Below are 12,590 nucleotides of genomic sequence, written 5' to 3'. Positions count from 1 at the left end.
ATCAAATAAAAACAAATTTATCATTAAGTACAAATAACTATCACAATTATATTAAAACTAAAGCAATTATTAGTTATTACTCAACAATTATCATTACTGTGCTTCATGTTTTTTTAGTGTAGTTGCACAAATTCAAAACTCAACATTTTTAATTACTCTAATTATTTGTATAATTAGTATGTTAATTTTATGAGCGGTAATTGTGACCCATTGGGTTGAATGAGTTGTATTAAAATGTATATAACCAAAATGGATCAAACTAAAAAAAAAATTGATTGAAACATATTAAAACGGGGGTGACATTTCTCTATATTTTTTTTAGTTTTACTTTTTAAGTTTTTGATTTATATTTCGAGTTATAATTATTTATTTATTTATTTGAATATTTTAATAAGGGGTTTCTGAATCTCAAATCGTTTCAAAAACACCTCATTAAAAAATTCAAAACAAAAAAATAGAATATCATAACTCGAAATATAAATCAAAAACTAAAAATGTAAAAGTACTATAAAGTTTTCTTCGTTTATCTCGTTCCATAAAAAAATATAAAATAAAAACACTATAGAAATGTCAACCCGTTTCAATCAAATTCTTTTTATAGTTTGACCCATTCCGACCAATTATATATATTTTAATACCACCCATTGAACCCAATAAATCATAATTGTCACCCCGTTAATTTCATTTGCATCGAATCTCACCTCATACGAGTAACGTCCTAAACATTTTACTACTTGATGTTAAAGGGGTCGCATTCGAACACTAGCAAAAGTAAAGGAACCAAATCCAAAAATACAACTCACCCTCTTCACTCCACCTCCACATAATAACAAATTAACAAACCCGGAAAAAACAAACACAATATTTTACATACATAAAAAAAAACCGTTACCACCACCACCACCTCACCACCAGTCCACCACCGTCGTCACCACAACCACTCCTCACACCAACCGTACACGTGTCACCGACGACCACCACATTAACACCATCACCACACGTAACCACATCGAATTCGATTCCGTCCCGAAACAAACGACCTAAATTGTAATTGCAATTCTACGTCATCATCAATTCATCATGCTTCAGTTTCAATCAAATCATTAACCACTAGATTCCAAAATTCATTGCAATACTCACAATTTAAGTCTTCTTCGTCACATCATTATAATAATAATAATAATAATATTACTAACACATCAGCTGCGGATTCCGGTATCCGATTCGTATTGTGACATTCACATTCATTAATATTAGTTAATAATATAATAATAATATTATTATTATCCCCAAATGTTGTTATAAAAGGCAGGCAGCAATACGATGCGTTTTCCGAAGACATTAACCGTTACATATTGTTTTAATCTTCTTCTCTACCCTTCGCCTACCTCTTTCCCCCAATTCGCAGCTAAATTAGGGTTTTGTTCCTCGTCCCGAAAGCTCCTTTTCGGTACCAAAAGGTCTCATGGTTTGCTCTTAAATTAATGCTGCAATTGATTGTTGATATTGTTACTGTTTACCTTTTGATTTTCACATTTTGTGCATCATTTGTTGACGGGGGTAAAAATCCCGATTAATTGCTGCTCCCACCGCACCGCCTGACTAGCGACTAGGATTAGCGTATTTTAAATGCTGGATTGTTTTATCGTGATTTGCACTGATTTGTAGATGATTGTTTATGATTTATGTACTTAGCTGTTGGAATCTATTTATTAGTTTATTATTATATAAGTATTATATTATTATTGTTCATTGTTTGTTGAAGATTTGATTCACACGCACACGTTTTTGATTTTTTATATGTCTTAAGTCTTCATGGACTATGATTGTTCCTGTATAAGTAAATGTGTTTGTTTTAGATAAGTCTAGACTAGTTTCGGTGATTGATCAGGTTTTTGGAGGTGATAATAAGTAGGGTGTTGTTGTTGGGATTTTAGGTGGTGTTTATCAGAGCTTATTTGGGGAGTTTACACTTAAAGCTTTGAGCATTTACACACTTGCTTTGTGTTCTTTCACTGGTCGTTAAAGGTATGTCTTTTAAGGTCGTTTTCTTCACTTTTTCAGGGGATTTTGGCTTTCTACTGTTTTATTTTTATCTTGTTTTTTGGGTTTATAGTGAATTTTAGGGTTCGTTTGTTATTTAGTTATAATCTTTCTTTTTGATTTCATGCTTGTTTGATGTAAATCTTGGTAGTTTGTAATATGAAGTTGTTAGCCTGTATGATTGCTCGTGAATGTTTACACTGTCTAGGTTTATTAGAAATGTTATGCAACTCGTTGATGATTCATTATATATATGTTTAAACCAGGTCTGTTTAAGTTAGGATCAAGCTCTAAAATGGATGCTATAAGTTATGGATTTACACCCGAGATAAAGGGACCGAATGGATGTGGAAAAACTCATGTTTCATCTGGATGGACATCTCCTGAAGGAGGACAAAAGATTGATATCGGCAAACATATATTCTGTAACAGAGCTGTGAATATGAAGAATATTGTTGCTGTTGGTTTTGACATGGATTATACACTTGCACAGTACAAGCCTGAAACTTTTGAGTCGCTCGCATACAATGGCACAGTCAAAAAGTTAGTGGTTAACTTGGGGTACCCTAATGAGGTTTGTTTTTGTTGATAATGCAAAATCTAGGCCTGTAAATAAATTGAACGTTCAATGAATAGTTCGACCGGAAGTTCGTTTATCTAATAAACGGACGAACATAAACGAAACTTTTTGTTCATTTAGTTAAACGGAAGGACATACACACCTCGTTCTATCATTTGTGTTCGTTCGTTTACGTTTGTTTTAAGTTTGTCATTTCTGTGAGTTGTTATACCTATTACAATTTAGTCTAGTTTTAGTAATTTTAAAGTATCACCCATAACAATTTAGTCCAATTTTATTAAAATACTAGGCTCAACAGATGGATACTCACATTCTTTTCTTTGGTGTTTGCTCAGTTATATTTGTTCGTTTATGTTCATGAATCGTTCGTTTATACTATTAACAAACGGACATGAACATGTTCATTTTACTAACGAACGAACACGAACATGCCTCATTTGTGTTCGTTCGGTTCGTTTACAGGCCTACTCAAATCCAGTTTTTGTTTCAGTTTTGTCTATATAGTTGTCTGATATCTTTTTCCTAATTTGTTCATTGGATGCAGTTACTTGATTGGTCTTTTGATTGGACTTACATGGTCAGAGGACTGGTTCTTGACAAAAAGAGGGGGAATATATTGAAGGTCGGTTTTCATATATAAAACATAACTTGTTAAGCCAGCATATGCATGTATTCATCTATGTATGTACGCATGAATGTATGTTCAGTTACTTTTTCTTGGGTCCTTAACGAGAATCAGAAACTATAAGAATAAGAACATTATCAACTAAAGAATAGGAACCCATAATTCTTTTAATCTGAATTAGTGGTGCAAATAGGCTTTCTTTATGTGTATTTATCTTTTCTTTTCTTCTGTTTTTGCAGATGGACAGACATAAATATGTGAAAGTGGCATATCATGGATTTAAGTTATTATCAAAGGAAGAAAAGGTGGCTACGTATGGAAGTACTCTAGTCCGAGATGCATTTGATGAGCCTGATTATGCACTTATTGATACCCTTTTTTCACTAGCTGAAGCTTATTTGTTTGCTCAGTTGGTTGATTTTAAGGATAATAATCCAGGAAAAATCTCAGAAGAAAAAGAGTAAGGATTTTCATGTCATTTTGTTGGCAATATTTTGATATTATTTGGCCACGTGCAAGTATATTAAATAAGCATATTTAGTCTTAGTCTTAAAGTTATAAAAGTGTTACAGAATATGCTTACATGGCATTTATGCTGAACATGCTACAGAAAGTTGTAACCTTGATGCTTAAAAGAGAACCAAATTGATGCTTGAGGGCACACAAAATGGTTAAATACCTAACTCATGTTTGTTGGATAATTTTCTTTTTCATATATGCCTTTTAAATATTCCTTTGTATATGGCCCACCTACCCTACAAAAGACTTTATAAGTATATAAAATTTGCAATATGCTTTAATCAAATACAGTGAAATTATGCTTTCATATATTACGTTGGTTTTTAAATGTTAACGTGTAAAATATGTTCGTGCAGTTACTTTAGTATGTACAGAGATGTTCGGGCTGCAGTGGATCTGTGTCACCGTGATGGAACTCTGAAGCAGATGGTTGCAAATGATCCTAAAAAGCGAGTCAAAGCAATTTGTTTACTATTTTACATTTTTTCTTTTTTATTTACTTATATCTGTCAATATTTTAAAAATTAGGTACATCAATGAAGACAACTCAATAGTCCCAATGCTTCAAATGCTTAGAACTTCTGGTTTTGCTGTATTCTTGGTAACAAACAGGTAGATTATCTTTAATATACTTTTTCTCATATTTAAGTTGTCACTTATTTAACTTATGCTTTATTATGTAGCCTTTGGGATTACACAAATGTTGTTATGAATTTTCTATGCGGGCCACAAAAGCCAGATGGTAGCTCCTCACTGACTCTTGACTGGCTCCAGCACTTTGATGTTGTCATATCTGGCAGGTCATACTCTTCTCAGAATAATAATAATTGTGAATGTGAGATATTTTAAATAATAATAATAATAATCGTGAATGTGAAAACCTATAGAATGTGAGATATTTTATTGTATTATTTCACTCTTGCCCTTTATTATGCAGTGCAAAGCCGAAATTTTTCCATGATGAACTCCGAACAAATCTTTTTGCTGTGGACACTGATTCGGGAATGCTTATTAATACCGATAATGGTAGTCCTATGGCTCAGGTTTGTGTGGGGGTAATATGGTTTTTTTTACATCTATTAGGCTACATATGCTATATATATGTTAACTAAATTTTTAATGTTATCAGGTGGGAGTGCCTTCTTTAGAACTGCCAGATCATCAGATGCCAGATAAATCTTACAAAGTGTTTCAGGTAATCAATTTGTTTTACTGTTAGTCAACTGTTGGTCAACCGTTGGGCCTTTTGTTTTGTATTCAATTTTTTCATGATTTCTGTCTCAGGGAGGCCATGTTGGGCATCTGCATAAACTACTGAATATTGAATCAAGCTCACAGGTGTCATATTAATGTCCCCATTAAAATTTATTTGTATTTTAGAATGAAATTTGTATGGAGAAAATTAAATCATGGTGTTCAATTTCAATGTTGTTAGGTTCTATATGTCGGAGATCACATATATGGGGACATTTTGCGCAGCAAAAAAGTTCTTGGTATAATATTAACAAAATTATTTAAGTATTATTATTATTATTATTATTATTGTTGTTTTGTAAAGTTGTAATATTATTAATTACATAATAATAGGCTGGAGAACAATGCTTGTTGTTCCAGAGCTTGAAAAGGAAGTTAAACTTCTCTGGCACTTGCGTGACACTCGTAAGGTAATATCGCTTTTTTAATTGCATACTGTCACATACAATTTCATAAATAACATACTTGTGTATTTTTGTGCAGCAACTTATAATGCTTCGAAGTGAGCGAGATCACATAGAAGATCAGATCCATCATTTAAAATGGTCCCTTCAGTAAGCAACCACATTTTTCTACATTGTTTTTTAATTTGACTTTACATGTCGGGCTTGACTTAACTCGTACTGGGCTTGCAGGCGTGAGTGTTTGGCTGGTCATGAAGCTAAAAAGGCTCAATCAAAGCTTGATTCACTTGAGGTTATATCTGATTGTGTATTTTCTGAAATACATTTATATGTATGATGTCATATAATTATACTCTTGGTTTGTTTATGCGGGTATAGGTACAACGTGAACGTGTTAGGATTACACATCAAGAAGCTCAAAAGGTTTTTCATGAGAAGGTAACCGGTTTTACAAACACTGGGAAATTCCGCATATACCCCTGAAAACTTTCATAATATCATATTTGTCCAATCTTTTTTTGTTTAAATTTTAATATACACATTCAAAATATTAAAATTTCATATTTTCTCATTTCATTAAATGCAATTTATAGCATGACCATTGTACAATTTTCTTTCTCCATACACTCAAGACTCTTGTATGTTAATGCAAGTTTTAAGGGAAGTATATAAAAGTCATAATTTGTACCAGGTTTTGAAGGATTATATGAAATTGTTCTTTGACACAAATGTCTTATGCTTTCTTTAATATATATGGTTATATGCCATACATAAGAGTAAAATCTATAACTTTATCTGCATTTAGTCCAATTATTAATAAATTTATTCCAAATGACAGTTCCACAAGGTGTGGGGGCAACTCATGAAAACCGGGTATCAGAACTCACGTTTCGCTCACCAGGTTTCAACCATCTTCTTTCACCCTTTCGTACCCGAAACACTTTTATCCATATTTTTTTTATTTCTTTATAAACAATATGTTCTTTGGAAAACATCACCCAAATTGACCTATTCATAATGTAAGCGTATATGGAAAGATTGAATTTTTATTTTTTATGCTGTAGGTGGAGCGATTCGCGTGTCTATACACAAGCCAAGTTGGTAATCTAGGCTTATATTCTCCCGCAAAATACTACAGTCCGAGTGAGGACTTCATGCCACATGAGTTTGATGTGGTTTCGTTATGAGATTTGTGTATATGATAATTTACTCTAGTTTTTTAAACTATTACTACAGAAATCTACCCCAACATGTTCAAATTAAATAACCATATGCGCAAATGTTAATGTATTAGCAAGTTATAATGGTAAAGGGAAATAAGTTATTATGTTTATTTTATTTGATATGCATTTTCAATAGAAGCAAAGCAAATCATCTGAATGAAAACTGAATCTCCTCCAATGTTTTGCCCTTGGTCTCGGGTACCAAAAGGCCTGCGAAAATAACTGTTATAGCACTCATAACCATGTACAGAGTGAATGTTCCTGTTGCAAACAAACATTGCTGATATTACTATATTAGTATAATACAGTCATTGATAACATAGATTTCCTTGGGTTTTTAACCCGGTTGACCCGAGCTTGAGAGAGACAAACCTCCGTCACTCCACGATAAAAGCAAGGGTGCGGTTAATGTTATGACCCAACAAATAAACCAGTTGGCTAATGTAGCTATACTTCCAGCAAGTCCTTCTATATTGACTGGAAGAATCTGTGTTATCATCAAGAAACAGTGAGCACGAATCGAACGTTTAGTGAACCGTTCGGCGACAAGTTCATTTTTGTTCGTTTCTTTAATTAACGAACGAACGTGAATACATAGTGTTCTTCGTATAATTAAACGAACGGACATGGCGCTCCTTTATGTCCGTTGATTTACGTTCGTTTAAATACTCGTTCTAACTTATTCATTACTAATAATAATTTGAATTTCACATTTAAAATATTTATTACTAATATACTTTTTAAATGTTGTCAGTTAATGATCATGATATTTAAATTTTACAGTAAAAAAGAATGATATTTTAGATTTTAATTTGGGAATCCATTTACTCTTAGTAGGCAGCCATTCATTTGTGTTTGATTATGTTCATGGCCGTTCTTTTAGAATATAACAAACATAGACATGGACATTTTCTTAACGAACGAACATGAACAAGAAAATCCGTTAGTTTAAGTGTTCATGTTTGTTTGTTTGTTTGTTTGTTCGGTTAAGGTTGAGTGAAGGAACATGAATAAGCCCAGTTCGTGTTCGTTAACAACCCTAAGTACATGATGACCGTAATTATTGCATTGAAAGATTTAATTTAGTTACCTCAGACATAATAATCCATGGAATTGGTCCCAATCCAAGAGAAAAACCAATGATCAAACCCTAAAACAAAATGTTAATTAAACAACTCACAAATTTACCGCCAAAATACTACAAAAAATATAATAAAAACGCACCACGACTCCGATCACTGATAGAATGCCCATTCCAGTATACATGGTGGAATTTTCCTTCACAAGACCCTGAGATTTAGCAGGTCAAACTGACTTCAAACTGACTTGAAACGGGTCAAGTTGGACAGACCACAAAACACTGTTTTCTTAGAATTTGAAATTTTTGATGTGCACAAGCCCAAATGTGCTTTTAGAGCGTTTATAGGTAAACGGGCCAACACTGAAGCCTCTGATAAATAGGGACTCGACTCAAAGTGTCTCCAAATTATTAAGAGGATATACAAGATTACCTTAATGAAGAAGGATGCTGCAACGAGTGCGAGACTAACCGTCATTCCCGAAGATGACACCTAGGAAATATTATGTTATCATTTTAAGTCAAAACATAAACATTATTATAATTCACATTTATATCCTTACAATAAGCAGGATCCTTCGGCCCGTTTTGTCAACCAACCATGTTGAAATTGCAGTTGCAATCACCTGATTTGTGTAATATTTCTTGTTATGACTTGATCAAGAAAGAAAGTGGTCAAATGTGTCGGGTTGGGTTGACCCGCAAACACTTTTTGTGCTTTTTTTATTACATTAATAATCTAAATCTTTAAATAACATGATTTAATAGGTCCTATGCATTTAAAGTAGACTAATGGAGACTCTCAACCGGTTCTCTTTTCAGCTAATTTTTTTATTTGACCCGTTTGAAATAAGAGCGACCCATTTCTAGTTAAACGGTTAAAATTGTCAGATAACATTGTTGGGGCTTACTTGAATAGCACCAAGTCCAAATGTAGCAACATTGCTATCTGAAATTCCTGTTTAATAATAATAAAAAATAAATAAATTTAGTAAACGAAAATTTGTAATATTAATTAAATATTCAAGACTTACCTGCAGATTGGAAAATGGTACTGGAGTAAAAGAGGACACCATTAGTTCCAGTTGACTGTTGAAGTACAAGTAAGCCAAATCCTATCTGCAGGATTTTGAAAAATAATTAAATGGTCACATTTTATAAAATGTGAACAAATGAAATATCATTATAGCATACCATTAGAGGAAACCAATATCTTCTTTGTTTGAGATCTGAAAATTGAATCGTTGCTCTTCTGGTTAATGACGCCACAGACCTCTGAACATTGAAACGTACAAAACAAATAAAATAGAAATGTGAACTTGATACGAAGCTAATCCAATAATTGGCAGACTCGTATTCGGGCAACTGAATAAAACCAAGTGGGCTAAAAAAGTGCCCAACTTAAAACTCGCATAACATTTAATCCATTTATAGTTACGAGGCACATAATATATGAACGGAACGCATTGGCTCCAAATTCCGTCGTCTAGAGCCCAATTTCAACATCGACAGTTTTTCCCCGAGTTCCATACTTATAATAATATATCTCATAATAACTCTTAAGTTATTCACCTTGATTTCATTTACTTCTTGGGTTATATCAGTATCAAAGCCGCAAAGAACTTGCAAAGAAGCTTCGAAATCATCTGTCATTCCCATTTATGCCTGTAATAGATAAAGAATATATATAAAAACAATCCAACCAACATCACTAAATATTTAACACTTCATAAAGTTTAACTTACCAGCCACCTAGGAGACTCTGGGATGAAAAAGAGACCAGGTATCAAAATTAAACATGGAAACATTCCTACACCAAGCAAAATTATTATTTTTTTAAGTAAATAATATATATATATATATATATATATATTATCATCATTAATCTAATTCTTGTGTTTTTGAGGATTACCCAAAGTTGCAAGTACTCTCCAATGAACAAAAAGTCCCAGCAAATAAGAAAGCATAATCCCAACAGTAACTGATAGCTATAAAAGGAATATTATATAAAATTAAAAAAAGCAAAAAAATTACTGTATAAAATAATACAACTACCAACTGACATTCCAAACTAGAATTACCTGGTTGACAGAACCTAAATTCCCTCTCATGTTTTGAGGTGCTATCTCAGCTATATACACATGAACCTTTTTAAAACACCCAACAAACACATAGTTTTATTAGATTTCATTTAGCAAATACTTTTTTATTTATTGTTTTTTGTTTTTACAACTTGTGTCAGAATAGATGACACAAGGTCTTCCGACGTCCAATACCGGATGAACTTTAAGTAGAGAACTGTGAAAACTGTATAACCACTTACACCTATTACTTTATTTTTTAGTGTAATTACTTAAAATTTGTTTTGTATGGAACAAGCCCCTAAGAAGATATACGTACTGAAGAAACACTAATCGACCCCGGGCAGATTACGGATAATCTGGGGGTTAAATAGATGTTTCCCACGAGGGTTAGGTCCGGCAAGATGGTTATTCTTCTGATGACCTGCAAAACAGACACCGTGAGCTCGTCACTGAGAAGGGGGGGTACCTCCTTGTGACCACCCTCCGGCGCGAGAATCAGACTAGATTGCTCTTGAATATAAGTGTATATTAAGAGAAATAGCTAGAGAGAAGATATCAGATAATATATGAAGATATAAGATAATGATACCGTTCCAATGTGTTGGAGTATTTATAGCCGAAGGTAGGTTTCCAAGCAGGTACAACCGGCTGAATAGTATTCCTTTTCGACCAACTGTGGGCTACGCACATGCCATGCTAGTGGTTGGTGGGTAGGCAGCGGCTGATAGTGACATGGCCGGCTGTGTACTATTCCTTTTCCACCAACTGCAGGCTATGCACGTGCCACGACAGGGGTTGGTGAGTAGGCAGCGGCTGATAGTGACATTAAGTACTAGAGCGTGCTGTTCGTCGTACTGTTGTCAGTGAGCTGTCGCAGCTTTGGTCAGATCTTTTGTCCATACCTTGGCAGGTATAGTACAAAAGGTCCTCCAGTAGCGTACGGACTGGCTCATTTGGGCGGGAGAATTCCCAGCTTTGGGCGGGAGTGTTCACGACTTGCTCATTCCTTCTTCAGGTGACATTACTGAATTATTTAAGAGTTAGTGCCTTGTGCGTGTAGCCTTGCTGCGCGGGTAGCCTTCCCTGATGGCTAGTATCCGCAGCTGCGGGAACAGGCGGAGTACGTCGACCATTGGGAGGCTTTTTCTGCGGGAACAGCTTGCGTACTGCGCGTAAGGACGTCATCTCTCTGAGCGTGGTGGGTCCTGCGGATCCAGTTGGTTTTTGTGCAGACGTCCCTCTTTAAGGTAAGTCTTGCGGGTCCAACCGCGCAGACGTCCCTCTTCAAGGTGAGTCTTGCAGGTCCAAATGCGCAGACGTCCCTGTTTGAGGTGAGTCTTGAGGGTCCAACTGGGCTCTGCTGGGACCTACCTCTTCACGTACTGTGTAAGATATGATCCCAACACCAAATCCTTCTAGTAACCTTCCCATGTAAAGAAACAATGAATCCTATGAAAAAACATAACTGATTTTGTCTGATAAATGTTTTTCTTTAAATTAAAAAATGAAATATGGTTATAATATAATAAGATATTAGGAGCTAACTTTGGAAAATGATATGGCAAGCCAGCCAATTATATTAGGGATAGCAGCAATCATCAAGACTGCAACAATAAAAGGAATCAGCAATGCCACTTATGCAAATTAAACTAAAACAACAATTTAATCCCACATGAACATATTTAATGTAAAACATATTTACAAAATTATAAACTTAGTAGTATTGAAGATACAAAATCAGGTGAATGATGCATACCCCTTTTCGACCAATATACTCTGCAATCTGACCGCTAGCTATCGCACCAACCATTGCACCAACATTCGACAAAGAACCAAACAGTGAAAACTGAACATACAACAGTTCAAATCAGCTTAAACATATTCATCACAAGAAACCAGAATTCAAAAAGTTGACAAAATTTAAATGAAACCTCGGAGACTGTAAGTTTAAGATCACGACTGATATCCGATTGTGTAGGTGAAGAATAGCCACCCTGAAAGTGTCATTGATCATCTTATAATTACTGCTTAAGTTTGGATGCATGATGATCAGTTTCATAATATTATGACCATGGTTTGAATATTGCTTACAGTGAAACCGAACTGAATGGGACCTAACGAAACGATGAGGACACATGCGAGCACAGAAACGGAGCTGTCTCTGATCATCTGAGAAGATGTTATCATGTTCATGCTAGATTTTCTTGAACTCATACGGTACCAACTGCCGGTATGAAGAAACGGCTTTCTGAGATCCCTCCTGTCTTCATTTTCACGTCTGAAACTCATTGCTTACTTCTCTAGATCACCTTCTTCTATGAGAGAGAGGAGGATATATATATATATATACATGAGACACCACTTCCAAATATATGTACGTGCACCATGTCTGTCACATCATGTATGGATAGCGTGTGATGATGTTTCTTTAGCCGAACTCTCAGTAAGGTGGGTTGTGATTTGGTAGGTTTTAGCATTTGGGTGTGGTTGATCATGGATGTTATTCTTCTACGTGACAATGGCAATCTCAAATGAAGAAACAACATAATTTTGATAGATATTTATTAAGGAAAATAGACCAACCAGATACTAGATTCATAATCATGTGTTTGCACATGCACTTATGGATGAGATATTTTCCAAACCAATGTATTACTAGTTAGGTCATAGAGTTCATTTGTTTGACATAAACTCATACAATTCAACTTTTTAGTATTTTTAATATTTTTGTTTTCATCATTAGTTTTGCCATCAATGGTAATGCAACAAAAATTTAATCT

General features: G+C 34.3%; 1 protein-coding gene and 1 pseudogene across 2 annotated transcripts; one reads left to right on the top strand and one right to left on the bottom strand.

Moving 5' to 3' along the window:
• Positions 1-892: 892 nt before the first annotated feature.
• Positions 893-6,650, top strand: LOC143576050 (uncharacterized). Of its 2 annotated transcripts, XM_077060244.1 has the most exons (18): positions 1,380-1,460; positions 1,938-2,028; positions 2,310-2,617; positions 3,168-3,245; positions 3,488-3,708; positions 4,124-4,216; positions 4,296-4,379; positions 4,451-4,567; positions 4,705-4,810; positions 4,897-4,962; positions 5,052-5,105; positions 5,203-5,260; positions 5,355-5,431; positions 5,505-5,575; positions 5,657-5,717; positions 5,804-5,863; positions 6,264-6,326; positions 6,490-6,650. In XM_077060244.1, the coding sequence occupies exons 3-18, from the start codon at positions 2,339-2,341 to the stop codon at positions 6,610-6,612; spliced, it is 1,611 nt and encodes a 536-aa protein (XP_076916359.1). In that variant the 5' UTR covers positions 1,380-1,460; positions 1,938-2,028; positions 2,310-2,338; the 3' UTR covers positions 6,613-6,650. The 2 variants fall into 2 exon arrangements, with proteins under 2 accessions (XP_076916358.1, XP_076916359.1); XM_077060243.1 differs by lacking the exon at positions 1,938-2,028 and having other exon boundaries at positions 893-1,468.
• A 146-nt stretch (positions 6,651-6,796) lies between these two features.
• On the bottom strand, positions 6,797-12,099 carry LOC143576054 (sugar transporter ERD6-like 6; annotated as a pseudogene).
• Positions 12,100-12,590: the final 491 nt, after the last annotated feature.

The sequence above is a fragment of the Bidens hawaiensis genome, unplaced genomic scaffold (assembly GCF_021521415.1).
Source record: "Bidens hawaiensis isolate Kalapana, Puna unplaced genomic scaffold, B.hawaiensis_p1.1 tig00027861_1, whole genome shotgun sequence".
Taxonomy (NCBI): Eukaryota; Viridiplantae; Streptophyta; class Magnoliopsida; order Asterales; family Asteraceae; genus Bidens; species Bidens hawaiensis.
The sequence above is the reverse complement of the archived record's forward strand: the minus strand, read 5'-3'. Positions and strand labels throughout refer to the sequence as shown.

Bases quoted from the DNA above. Each gene is read 5' to 3' on its own strand.
- LOC143576050 (XM_077060243.1), top strand. From the start codon at position 1,324: ATGCGTTTTCCGAAGACATTAACCGTTACATATTGTTTTAATCTTCTT. The intron at 4,963-5,051 runs GTAATCAATTTG...TTTCTGTCTCAG, and splicing joins AATCTTACAAAGTGTTTCAG to GGAGGCCATGTTGGGCATCT. The intron at 5,864-6,263 runs GTAACCGGTTTT...TCCAAATGACAG, and splicing joins AAAAGGTTTTTCATGAGAAG to TTCCACAAGGTGTGGGGGCA.